Source organism: Ictalurus furcatus, chromosome 11, assembly GCF_023375685.1.
Source record: "Ictalurus furcatus strain D&B chromosome 11, Billie_1.0, whole genome shotgun sequence".
Taxonomy (NCBI): domain Eukaryota; kingdom Metazoa; phylum Chordata; class Actinopteri; order Siluriformes; family Ictaluridae; genus Ictalurus; species Ictalurus furcatus.
The window spans coordinates 9,695,826-9,709,145 of NC_071265.1; the positions used below are offsets into that span (position 1 = coordinate 9,695,826).

Here is a 13,320-nt window from a genome sequence, read left to right on the forward strand (position 1 = left end):
GCCAGATGGCAGCAGCGACATGGCTTCTACACAAAACGCTGAAGAAGAAAACGGTTTCACTTCAAAACGGCTGGCGATCAGACATAAAGTGCACTACGAAGGATGTAGAAGCCACCATTTCCTACCCTGTGTGTGTGTATATATGTGTGTGTATATGTGTGTATAAAGGCTGCAGTGAGAGAATTGGATTACAGCCTGTGTTTAAACCCTGCCGTCATGTCGTTGGAGTTTATTCAAAGCTCTGCATGTTTTGCTGGAAATAGCATTTCTTCTTTAAGTCAGAGCAGATAATTAAGAACAAATAGCTTTTTTCTTCTTATTTTTATTATACACGGTAAGTTGGTTTAATGTGGTGTAGTCTTGTTAGTTTACTTTCTCTTTGCAATTAGCAGCCTAACGAGCTGTCATGTTTTAAGCTATTAAGTGTATACGGTATGTTATTGTTATTAGTAAACGGCCTTGTAAAAAGGTGTTACAGTGGCCGTGCAGAGTAATTTCCGTTTAACAGTCAGAATAATACTGTTTCCGGTGTCCTGACAGTTCATCCTACCCCTCACGTTGTCCTACCAGGGCTTATTGCGCACGCTCACATCAATATTGCGTCATTTTTGTCACGTTGAACAACACGCCCAACATTTTTTTTTACTAATTGCGCGTGGACTTGGAATCTGATAGGGTATTTTGCACTGTCAATCATCCTACCTGTTTATTGTATACTGGTAGGACAATCTGATTGGGTATTTTGCACTGTAAAATGATCCTACCATTGCCTAATAAGAATCTTCAGCAAAGTTACACTGAATTATTTTACGTAGTCACAGAAGCAGAAATTGTTCAGTGTGGTAGGATGGATCGATAGCTATAGCTATAATTTTGCACTATGGTAGGAAAATCTCACAAGGTAGGACAAATTGACAGAACACCGGTTTGGACACAGAATATTGCTACGTATCTGCGTCAACTACCTTCTTATTTGCTGACATTGGTCTGTAAGAAGTAGGAGGCTATTTCAGTTTCTACAGGACTAGACAATGTCACACTGCAGCTTTCAAGAAATCCGGAGGTTAGTTTAGATCCCTAATGAGCAGAGGAACCAGAGGATACTCCAGGAACCAGAGATGTCCCTGAGAGGACATGAGGAAGAAACACAGGAGAGTGGGATTATAGCTCATTACATTGTACAGGTGGAGAAGAGTAAAGACACAGTACAGCGTGTTCACTGGATGTCCAGTATGAACATATTGGGGATAAGAGTCCTGGGATGAGTACAGGACAGTCTTAATGATTACTGCAGTAGTCATCTGGTATCCAGATCAGATTATCCACTGAAGCAAGAGTGAGACTTTGGTATAAATTGTTTTTTTTTGGAAGTATAATCTGTAGGGTGTCCATGTGGGAACATCTACAATAGCAGAAGGTCCATTTTAGATTAAGAGGAATTATTTTATACACCATCTATAGATAGATATGATTTCATTTGATCGTTGGGCTGTACGCTTTGTGCAAACTACTGATATTTTATCACTGATTTATGATTTATTATTATTATCTGTTATAGGGCACACAGTGGTTAGCATGTTCGCCTCACACCTCCAGGGTTGTGGGTTTGATTCCCGCTGCTGCCCTGTGTGTGTGGAGTTTGCATGTTCTCCCTGTGCTGCGGGGGTTTCCTCCGGGTACTCCAGTTTCTTCCCCCAGTCCAAAGACATGCAGGATGATTCGCATGTCCAATGTGTCTGTAGTGTATGAGTGGGTGTGTGAGTGGGTATGTGATTGTGCACTGTGATGGATCGGCACCCCGTCCATCGTGTACCCCACCTTGTGCCCAATGCTCCCTCGAATAAGCTTCAGGTTCCCCGCAACCCTGAAGGATGAGCAGTATAGAAGATGGATGGATGGATTATCCATTTTTCTTTGTTATAAATATGTCAAAAACCAATCAGGAGATTGCACCTTGCACCTCTGGGGTTCGGGGCTCTAATCCCACCTCGGGCCTATGTGCATGGAGTTCGCATGTTCTCCCCGTGCTTCAGGAGTTACCTCTGGGTACTCCAGTTTCTTCCTCCATTCCAAAGACATGAGTTGTAGGGGGACTGGCATTTTCAAATTGTCCGTGGTGTGTGAACGTGGGTGCGATTGTGCCCTGCGACAGGTTGGCACCCTGTCCAGGGTGTACCTCGCCTTGAGTCCCCTTGGATCGGCTCCAGGCTCCCCATGACCCTGTGTACGATAAGTGATACAAAAAATGCATGGATAAATGGAGTAACTTCAGTTTAACTGCATGGCCATCAGAAGAATAACTTCACAAAATGTGCATCAGTTCAATCTACAGATGCTTATGTAGAGAGGAGAGAGGATGTATTCAGAGACATAAGTGACATTTAACATAACGTTGGAGGGTCAGAGATAAACATGAATGAACCTAAAACGTTAGCGAATGCTCCTGAAGTCAGAGGGAAAATAATTAAAGGCAAATATTCCTTCATATCATCTCATCTGTTTTCCCTTGTCTCTAAACAGAAGCATTCACAATGGAGTCGTTGTTGCACCTCTGTCGCGGCAAAGCATGTGCCCTGCTGCCCAGATCCCTGAGCAAAGCATGCAGAAGGAGTCACCACTGCCATCCACAAGCATCACAGTGCTCAACTCGTGTGTCCTCCAAACCAGTAACTCTGACACCTCTGGTATCACGGCTCTTCCAGCCTTCAAACCTGCGTGAAGGCCAGGATATGGGGGACATGACATGCCGAAGCCAGAGGCTGATGATGCAGGCTGGTCTCATTTACAGCTCCAACCCAGGCTGCTTCTACTACCTTCCTGCTGCCCTGCGCTCCATGGAGAAGCTAGTGAGGCTCATTGATGAGGAAATGCAGGCCATTGGTGGGCAGAAAGTGGACATGCCAGCTCTGTGTGGAGCGGAGCTCTGGAAGCAGAGTGGGCGCTGGGAGCTCATGGGGAAGGAGATGTTCAGGCTGCGGGATCGACACGACGCAGAGTACTGTCTCGGCCCAACACACGAGGAGGCAGTCACGGATTTGCTGGCATCTCAGAGCACGTTGTCTTATAAACAGCTGCCACTGCTGCTTTACCAGGTATTGGCTACAGAATGGAGTTTCTTTGTTCTACTTTATGTTGTACTTTTATAGACTTAACGTATAGTTCTGATTTTTGCAGGTCACCCGGAAATTTCGCGATGAGCAGAAGCCGAAGTTCGGATTGCTCCGAGGCCGAGAGTTCTACATGAAAGACATGTATTCATTTGACATCAGTGAGGAAGCTGCTCTCCACACCTACCACTCTGTGTGCCACGCCTACTCTCGCTTGTTTGACCGCCTCGGGCTGAGGTGGGTACAGGTGCAGGCTGCTACAGGCAATATCGGGGGAACGCTCTCGCATGAGTTTCATCTGCCAGCTGATATAGGGGAAGACCGTCTGCTTATGTGCGGGAATTGCGGCTTCTCTGCTAATGTTGAAACTGTGGAAGTGGATCAAACTGACTGCCCTCAGTGCCACATGACCGATCTCACCGAGTCAAAAGGCATTGAACTGGGACATACCTTCTATCTTGGAACAAAATATTCCAAAGTGTTTAATGCCACGTTTGTTAATGCTCAGAACAAGCCTACAGTGACAGAGATGGGCTGTTTTGGCCTCGGTGTTAATCGCATCCTTGCTGCATCCATTGAAGTACTCTCCTCTGAGGAATCCATTCGCTGGCCTGGGCTACTCGCGCCTTATCAAGTGTGCATCCTGCCCCCGAAAAAGGGCAGCAAAGCCAGTGAAGCCATCAACTTGGCAGAAGAACTCACCCAAAGCTTAGGAAACAGTTTACCAAACCTGAAAGGAGAGGTGGTTCTGGATGACCGAACCCAGCTGACCATTGGGAAGCGGCTAAAAGACGCCAACATGCTGGGTTACCCATATGTGGTGGTGGTTGGGCATAAGGCCATGGAGGAGCAGCCTGTGTTTGAGGTGGTGTGTCAGCATAATGGAGAGACCATGTTCCTCAGTAAAGACGCTTTACTGCACTTTTTGACTGGAGTCGAGACAATCTAACGCTTGGATTCGAAACTTGAATCCTGTACAGTTTCAAGCTTTCCATGCTTCGAGCATGAGCTGGATCAGGTGCGTTGGGAAAATCTAAAGCTCTGCAGGGAAGTGGGCCTCAAGGACTAGAGTTGAGAAACTCTGATCTAATATATTTGAGCTTCTTTGCGGTGTGTAACTTCATACGATCTGTAACATGAGGGAACGTTTAATACAGGGAGTTTACTGGTATTGATATCATGGCAGTATGTATCAAATATGGTGCGTCCCATTTGTACTGATGATGACCTTTTTAAAATAAATAATAATAAAACTGATCTGTTAATACTTCTGCTTCCACCAATTAGTTTACATTTGAATAGATTTTATTACATTTATTTGTAAATAAGTGCTCAGAGAACAGCTTTAGGTGAAGTGCCTTTTGCATATGTCTGTTTTTGGGAGCACTGAGTGTTGGGTAGTACCAGACTTCATAATCTGCATTGTGTAATATTTAATGCTTTTTAGAGCTGCCAAAGATGAATCATCCTGGACTGGTCTTGTGTAAATAAAATAAAATTCTCTCTAGAACAAAAGTCCAGGGAACCCCCAAGGGTCTCTGAAGCATAGACACAGGGTCAGTGATTTTATTCTTTTATTTATTTATGCATTTATTTTTTTATGGTGATGGAAATCACAACCCAGCATTATCACAGTTATTATATTTAGGGGTCCAGAACCAAAGTCAACACAAATCTAACGTGTTGTATCTATGGAAAATTCAATAATCGAAAGCTGCAAAAAAAAAAAATCTGACAAATTTTTAAATAAATCTGTAGGCTACAAAGGGGGTCAGTGGATTTAAAACCTTGGAGAAACCCTGCTCTAGACCATCTTGCTCTACAATAGCAGCTCATTAGCAGGAAACATGGTTTGTTTTTGGCAATGCATGTTCTTTCCCTTTTTCCACCATGCTGTCTTGGTTGAGAAAAATGGTCGGAGTTTTATTCACTTGGAGGAAGGTTGGCTTTAAATGTACTCCGGACCACACGGTGACGCTAAATATCTCTAGCAGGTTCGGTAACTCACTGAGAGCGCCGGTTTAGAGTGACGTAGCGGCGTGACGTCACTCCCGGAAGTAACGGAACGCACATGTGTTTACTAAATGTATAACGTTGGAGTGTACTGCTTGTCGTTTCTTCTGAAAGTGAATTATAGTCCAGTTTGCAATGCGGTAAATGGTATGAAGGTCTCATAAAAAATACATTATAGGTGACAAAAGCAATGGCTTCACAGGCCCACGAAGAAGAAAGCGATGATGGCATGGACGAGTTCATGGAGAAATTTAAGACCTGCAAATACCAAAATGCGTTCAGTGAAAGCAACTGGGAGGAGGTAAGAGTGGACAAGTCTGTAACAGGTGTTTGCTGATTAGTAGAGAATATAACTCGTATATAAGTGCGCCATTTAACACCTCTCCTATTAAAGGTTCATTTCTTGCATAATAAAAGGGTAATGATAAAAAGGTTTAGCTATTGATGACCCATAAAAGGTTGTTAATATTAACTGATTTAATATATGAGAGTCACAAATGTATTAAACTGTGATAATCTTGCATTCTAGGAGTTTGATAAAGTGCCCATGTTCATGAAGTCTGCCCCAGAGGACATAGACCCCGTTAAACATCCTGATCTTGCCTGTATCCAATCCATTATACATGATGATGACCGACCACTTGATGGTACGAGGTAGTCCTCACTGCAGAACCATAAGTCCAGGGGTGGAGCTGGACCTGATCCAACACCTCCTATATCCCTAAACCAAGGAACAACACACTTAACACCTTTAGGCAGCTGCATGCTTCCACCCCCTGGATCATGTCAGACTCCACCCACTTAACTTTGGGTCTGACTCTGCCCATGTAGGAGGTGCTGGATCAGGTCAGACTCTACCCACTGGATTTTTGGAGTACTTGGGAAGATATCGCCGGTATACAGCTTCTCAGGCTGTTGCAATTGTTTAAGCACAGGGATTACTTAAAGTGTTTCAAATATACAGTACTTCAGTTTACTAAACCTAACTTTACTTCCTCCCCTACAGAGCAAGCAAAGAGTCTAAAGGACGAGGGCAATGAGTATTTTAAGGAAAAGAACTATCAGAAAGCTGTAGTGTCCTACACAGCAGGCCTGAAAAAAAACTCGGCCGACTCGGACTTAAACGCTGTCCTTTATACCAATCGTGCTGCAGCCCACTTCCATCTAGGTGAGGATATTTCTCTTAAAGCAAGTGTATTTTTGGTCATGTGTGGCACTGGAGTAAACTACGGATGAGGACAAACTAAAGGAAAAATCAACATAAAATGACTTAGTAAACTGTTGATGCACTACAGGCGACCAGAATGCGTGGCTTCAGTGTGCTTTGACACGGATCCTACAGGTCTCTGGAACTGAATGTTCTTTCAAAAGACATTCACTCAGTCGGTGTTTTGGTGATGATGATTGAGAGTGTTCAATTGGTAATCAACTGGGTTGAGATTTGGTGCCTGTGAAGGCCATAGCATATGATTTTAATCATTTATATCCTCATCAAACCATTCATTGAGCCCTTGTGCCCTGTGGATGGGGCTGGGGTCATCCTGGATGAGACCACTCCCATTGGGAAAGAAATGGTTCATCATAAGTTCAAAAGAACTTTGAATTGTTTTGCAGTGATGCTTCCCTCTTAGGAGGCAAGCGGATGCAAACAAATGCCCCCTCTGCATTCGTTGTTTTTTCCTTTAATTTGTCACTTGTCTGTTTATAGATTTGATTTGTCTGCCTTGATTTTAAACACAAAGTTAAACACTGCAAAGAGCAGAAAAGAAAACAATATTTAGCTGATTTAACTAATATACAGCAGTAATAGCACACATTTATGCAATGTATTTATACCACAATTGGATTTTCATTTTGTTCACCTTCTACAGGAAATATGCGATCAGCTTTGAATGATGCAACTGCTGCACGGAAACTGAAACCAGGCCACATTAAAGCCATCATCAGAGGTGAGTAGCAAGAAAAATATGTAATAATGTACACATTATTTCAATATAATGGCAATTTATTTTGATATATATAAATTGCTACTTAATCAAGTTACTTATCAAATAACAGTAGTCTCTAAGCATTGTGTGTGTGTGCATTTATAGGAGCCCAGTGCTGTATGGAGCTGCATAATTATACAGATGCATTGCAGTGGTGTGATGAAGGCCTCAAGGTTCAGCCTACCGATAAGAAACTGCTGGAGCTCAGAGCTACTGCAGACAAACAGAAGGTAGGCAGAGCCGAGACTAGCAACTACGTAAATAATTAATATAAATAAAAATAACCATGCTGTAAGTTATATTAAACTGTACAGTATGCTTATTTTTTGTCTTACTTTAATTCCCATGCATCGCAGATAGGGTTTGTGTGATCTGTGTGTTATACCTCCATTTTCCATAGCATTTGTACCGGTTGTCTTGTGTTCTAGAGGGCTGCAGAACGAGATGCCAGAAAGGCTAAAGCTAAAGAGAAAAAGGAGCAGAACGAGAGAGGAGCACTGTTGGCTGCTATTAAGGTAAAGCCTTGTATTATATGCCTACATCCAGCACAAATCACCTTCCAAAAGTCGAAACTGATCAAGATGCTGTTTGGACCAGGAGCGTGGCATTAGGCTTCTAAAAGCTAAGAAGGCTCAGCATAAGGGCTCTGACAGTGAGGATGATGATGATGGTGATGAAGGATCCACAGCAGCCATGGCAGAGTTGAGTTTGGATGGACTGAGCTCTCAGGAAGTCACAGGAGCACAGGTGTACCTGGATGAGCAGGGCGTCCTCCACTGGCCTGTTCTGTTCCTTTACCCTGAGCACAGACAGACCGACTTCGTCTCAGCCTTCTGTGAAAACTCCAGGTCTGCATTCGTCAGTCATGGTTTAGCAATCATTCATGTATGGTATCATGAACCTTTATATTGCTTCACTAATATGATTACAACTTTTTACTATACAATCCCAATTCCGAAAAAGTTGGGACAGTATGAAAAATGCAAAAAAAGAAACAAACAAAAAGCGTTTTGAAAATTCTGTTCCTCCTGTACTATATTGAAAACACATTATTAACACATTATTTGACGTTTTACTTTGTGAACTTAATTTATTTTTGAAAATATACACTCATTTAAAATCTGATGACTGCAACACACTCCAAAAACTTTGGGACAGTCGACTGTTTACCACTGTGTAACATCACCTTTTCTTTTAATAACACTTATTAAGTGTTTGGACGCAGAAGACACCCGTTGGTTAAGTTTAGCAAGTGGAATTTTCCCCCATTCATCCATTATGCATTTCTTCAGCTGCGCAAATATACGGGGCCTTCGTTGCCTTATTTTGCACTTCATAATGTGCCAAACATTTTCAATCGGAGACAGGTAAGGACTGCAGGCAGGTCATGCTAGCACCTGCACACTATGTTTACGCAACCATGCGCTTGTTATACCATGACAGACGCTGGCTTTTGGACCTGATGATGATAACAGCTTGGAGGGTCCTTTTCCTCTTTGGCCCGGAGAACACGACGGCTGTTTTGTCCAAAAACTATTTGAAATGTTGACTCGTCAGACCACCAAACACGATTCCACTGTGCTACTGTCCATCTCAGATGAGATTGAGCCCAGAGAAGTCGGCAGCGCTTCTGGACAGTGTTGATGTATGGCTTCTGCTTTGCATAGTAAAGCCTTAAATTGCATCTGTGGATGCAGCAGCGAATGGTGTTGACTAACAAAGGTTTACCAAAGTATTCCCGAGCCCATGTCAAGATATCCGTTACAGACTCATGATGGTTTTTAAGACAGTGACGTCTGAGGGATCGGAGATCACACGTATTCAGAAGTGATTTTCAGCCTTGCCCTTTACGCACTGAGATTTAACCGGATTCCTTGAATCTTTTAATTATATCGTGTACTGTAGAAGGTGAAATGCACAAAATCCTACCGATTTGTCTTTGGGGAATGTTGTTCTCAAAGTGTTGGATTATTCGGTGACGCATCTGTTGGCAGATCCCATCGACCCATCCTTGCTCTTGAAGGACTAGGCCTTTTTTTTGCAGGCTCCTTATATACTACGATTAGACGACTACCTCACCTGTTTCACATCACCTTCTTATCTCAACTTATTATTTGCTATTAGTCCTAAATTGCCTCGTCCCAACTCTTTTGGAACATGCTGCATGCATCAATTTAAAAATAAATGTTTATCTTCCAAAAACTATGCAGTTTATTAGGTAAAACATCAAATACCTTGTCTTTATACGTTTTTTGTTTAAATACAAGTCAAAGTACATTTACAAATCATTCCTCTTTGTTTTTATTAGCATTTCCATACTGTCCCAACTTTCAGATTTGGGGTTGTAAATCAAGTAATGTATTCTTAAATAGCAAAAATAATAGCTTTAAATTTCCATTAGATTTTTTTTCTACTAAAGCACTGTTGAATTCTCTGATCTGATTGGTCAGAAAGTGTTTAGTTCTCTATTACAGTAGGTCCAATAGGACTTTCTGTAATTGATATCACAAGTTTATATTATTACACTTATTCTAATATGCTACTGTTTCCATAGTAACAACTCATTCACAGGGCTTTATATCTTGAACGATCTAAAGCTACTAATAAATGGATTAATAAGTGTTATTAATGCTATGTTACAAAGAAAAATGCATAGCTGTCAATACAGGAAATGTTCTGTTAGGGAACATTTAGGGAAAGAGTCATGGCATGAATTGACTTCTTTTTTTTTTTTTTCTTCTTTTCTTTTTTTGGTATGATTAACTTTGAAAGAGTCAAAGAAAGCTGCTATAATATGTGATAACACAAATTAACTTGTCTCACAGACATTCCACAACATTAAATGTTACTAAAACAGTTAAAAAGCAGGATGCGTCGTTCATTAATAAATTAAAACTTGTAATCACGGGCAAAAATTTCTGTCATATACAAGGGATAATACACTTCAGTATGTGCAGTTATAGAAAATGAATCCACTTCAGGGTTACTCCACTTCAAGTCATGCGACATCACACCACCCTGTCATTCATTATTTTCCTATAACCTCATGCCCTGTCATGTTTTATTCCTATAATAAAATAAATGCAGTTATTGGTGTAAGACCTACTTTTATTTGACCCTACTGTATGTGTGTGAATTATAGAGTTATCTGGTCACTTCACAGTGTGTGTTTTGCTTGTTGTTCAGTTTTATAGATCACTTAACAGTCATGTTTGGAGAGGAACTTCCTCCATGGGACACAGACAGAAAATATAAGCCACAAAATCTTCAGGTCAGTCTAGAACTCCAGTTCTACCCATATTTTAATATGTTTAATTCAGTATAGCGTGAATTAGATTTTTCTTTTTCCGCTTTTAATTTTTGTGTAACTTATGACACATCCTCGTCTTCATATGTAACTCGTTATTATAGCTGTTTCTTGAAGATCACAAGAAGGGGCACTTGTATGAAGTGGATCTGGAGACATCTCTTCTAGACATCCTACAGCGTCCATGGTAATTTTTCCTATTTAAAGATCTGTTACGACCCCGGTGTAGGGTCGAGATGGAACATAAAGAGTAGTAACATAACTAATAATCATAATAATGAAGTTGACACACGTTTCGTTCAAATCTTTGTTCTCTTTGCCAATTTAATGCTGGCAAGAAAGAAATAATCCCAAAACAAACCAATCAGTCAAAAGCCAATCTCTTCACGGCTGGGCAAGGGCAAAATAATAAAACAAAACGGGAGTTATCTTGACCCGTATCATTTCAAATAACCTAACATCAGAAAAAGTACTTGGAAATAAAATACAGAGTCTAAGCTAACTCCCTTGCTGATTCAAAACAGAGAACAAAAGACCGACTCAAAATAAACGGCACCCAACCCCTCCAGCTTTCATGATACCAAGAAAAGAAATATTTACAATAGGTTGCAATATATACAAATGAGGTGTACACTCGGCCACATATAAGGCAAGACAGTGGAATGGGACAACACAATAGCCTACCTAAACACTGCTTCAATTACTCGCTTCTTTCACTCGTACACAGTGTAAACAATCAGCGAGTTCACTCAAGCACCAAGAAAACATTCGTTACTCAATCGTCCCCACACGATCACAGACACACCACACATCCGCATTCCTTTCCCGACATAACATCCTTCTTTCTTTTAAACAAGTTGAATAATTTGTTAAAAAGTAATATAGCATGTGCTATTCTGACGGATTCCTTTTATTCTTTGTTTAGGTGCTTTATAAAGGAAGGAACTCCAAGCTTCATCATATTGGTAAAAGGGTCGCCATTTTGTAAACAGTTTTTATCAGGAAAGAAAGTCCATAGACAGAAATGAAAGATGGTTAAAGGACACTGAGTGTATTGGCCATTGATGAAGCACCTGTTGTACTGTGGTTTTTCTTCATGTCCTGAATAAGTGACTGCTGATTGGTGTGATGACCTTTGCCAAAGGTCAAATTCATGTTAATAATCAGTATTCCCTAATTCACCCAAAGTACTGTTTTAATGCACGTACAAGAGTACCTCACAGAAGCTTAAAGGTGAAAAAACAAAAACATGACTTCTTAAGACAAAGCTTTTAATGGAGCCCCATGTAATGAAAACACTGCCTCCTTGGATCAAGTAAAGAACTACATCCTAGAAACGGGTTATATAAATAAACTCCTTTCCAAAAACAGTAAGCTTTTGCTCCACATTTTTCTCTGCTCAATTCTTAAACTAATATTATAAGGATTCACTCAAGCAATATGTTCTTAAAAAGAGTAATATAAAGATTGTGTGCATTATATACACAAATTATACTCAATTTAAACAATAGAGCATGAGAGGGACTGTGTTATCATGAATTGTTGCTGCATTTGAAGACTTTACATAGTAATGGGGGGGAATGATGCAAAAAAACTACAAATATTTTTCAAATGTTGATTTTTATTTATTTTTTTTTTTTCCCTTCAGCCACAAAGTAGTTCCACCAGTGGTGCCTGTTGCTAGGCAACAGAATATTTAATTAGGGAAATAAATAGATTTTGTCAAGTCTGTAAACTAGCAGTGTTTCAATAAGATTCACTAACTAGCTCTTCATCATTAAAGATAATATAGGTATCATGTTTAGTAAACATGTATTTATTATTCCAACCTCTGTGGAAAAGTTGTAACTGTCGCTTGAAGTAAAAAAAGAAAACGCAACTACTCAATGGTCACTGTTACTGCTTAAGTTACTGTTTTAATAATAAAAGTCATGTCACACTTCTTCCAACTCTGACCATATAAGATAAAGGATCTAAGTCATATGTTTGAATCTCTTCTAATTTGAATGAATAATGATTTAAAACAGCTCAGAGTAATGTGACCATGGTGAGCTGAATGATACATATCCAGTGAACAATCTGTGCCGTTAGAACACGTTACAACTGATTGGATTTCATGGTTGGTACTAACTGTCATATAATATTCAGTATATAATTATTTGATGAACAGTGCCTCCAGAAAGTATTCACCAACATCAAATTTAAGTATATTAGAATGGGATTATGACTCTCTTGAGAACTGAAATAAAATAAATAATTTCACATTGTAATATACTTGGCATTGATGTTGCAGTACAAGCGGGGGGGGGGGGTCACAAATAATCGCTTGGGGGTGAATAAATTCTGGAGGCACTGTATATGTCTGTTTATCACATAATTTGTTCTGAACACAATGGCTGTCTGGAAGCAATTTTTAAAAGTTTGTTCTGGAAATGACTATAGTAGTAGCTAGTTCAGTCCAGGAAAAGGAAGCATTTGTTCAGAAATACGTGAGAATTCATCATGTGAGAGAGAAGCTGATGTGTATCACTGATGAGGTGCGTGAAAGACCAGAGACACACACTCCAGGAAGGTACACAGACTGACATTCTCAGAGCCTTTCATGTAGATATGCAGGCAGCATATCATAGCAGAAATTCAGTGACACAATTAAAGATAATGAAAGACATTGCTATAAAGTAGTAACCCACAATTTGCTTTCAAACTGAAGTTGGCCTGCTATTTCATAAAGAATTAAACATGAAATAATCAACTTAGGTGTGTTAAGAGGAACTCTGCTTCTGGTCTGACCACATCACATCAGCTCCTTGTGGATTATTTTCTTGTAACTCATAACTGCCTGAACAAAGTGTTTTGTTCTTCTAATATCACAACCTATTAATGTATGATGTCATGCTTTTAATCA

At 40.4% G+C, this 13,320-nt stretch overlaps 2 protein-coding genes across 4 annotated transcripts; both read left to right on the forward strand.

The window, feature by feature from the left end:
- The first annotated feature begins 83 nt into the window (after positions 1–83).
- Positions 84–4,362, forward strand: pars2 (prolyl-tRNA synthetase 2, mitochondrial). Of its 3 annotated transcripts, none has more exons than XM_053637075.1 (3): positions 84–128; positions 2,521–3,092; positions 3,175–4,362. In XM_053637075.1, exons 2-3 carry the CDS (start codon positions 2,532–2,534, stop codon positions 4,054–4,056), a joined length of 1,443 nt encoding a protein of 480 aa, XP_053493050.1. In that variant the 5' UTR covers positions 84–128; positions 2,521–2,531; the 3' UTR covers positions 4,057–4,362. The 3 variants fall into 3 exon arrangements, with proteins under 3 accessions (XP_053493050.1, XP_053493049.1, XP_053493051.1); XM_053637074.1 differs by lacking the exon at positions 84–128 and adding an exon at positions 145–334; XM_053637076.1 differs by lacking the exon at positions 84–128 and adding an exon at positions 145–334 and having other exon boundaries at positions 2,524–3,092.
- A 746-nt stretch (positions 4,363–5,108) lies between these two features.
- ttc4 (tetratricopeptide repeat domain 4) lies at positions 5,109–11,785 on the forward strand. The gene is made up of 10 exons (XM_053636711.1): positions 5,109–5,421; positions 5,650–5,767; positions 6,127–6,288; positions 6,992–7,069; positions 7,214–7,338; positions 7,537–7,623; positions 7,706–7,956; positions 10,295–10,379; positions 10,520–10,602; positions 11,341–11,785. The coding sequence occupies exons 1-10, from the start codon at positions 5,311–5,313 to the stop codon at positions 11,441–11,443; spliced, it is 1,203 nt and encodes a 400-aa protein (XP_053492686.1). The 5' UTR covers positions 5,109–5,310; the 3' UTR covers positions 11,444–11,785.
- Positions 11,786–13,320: the final 1,535 nt, after the last annotated feature.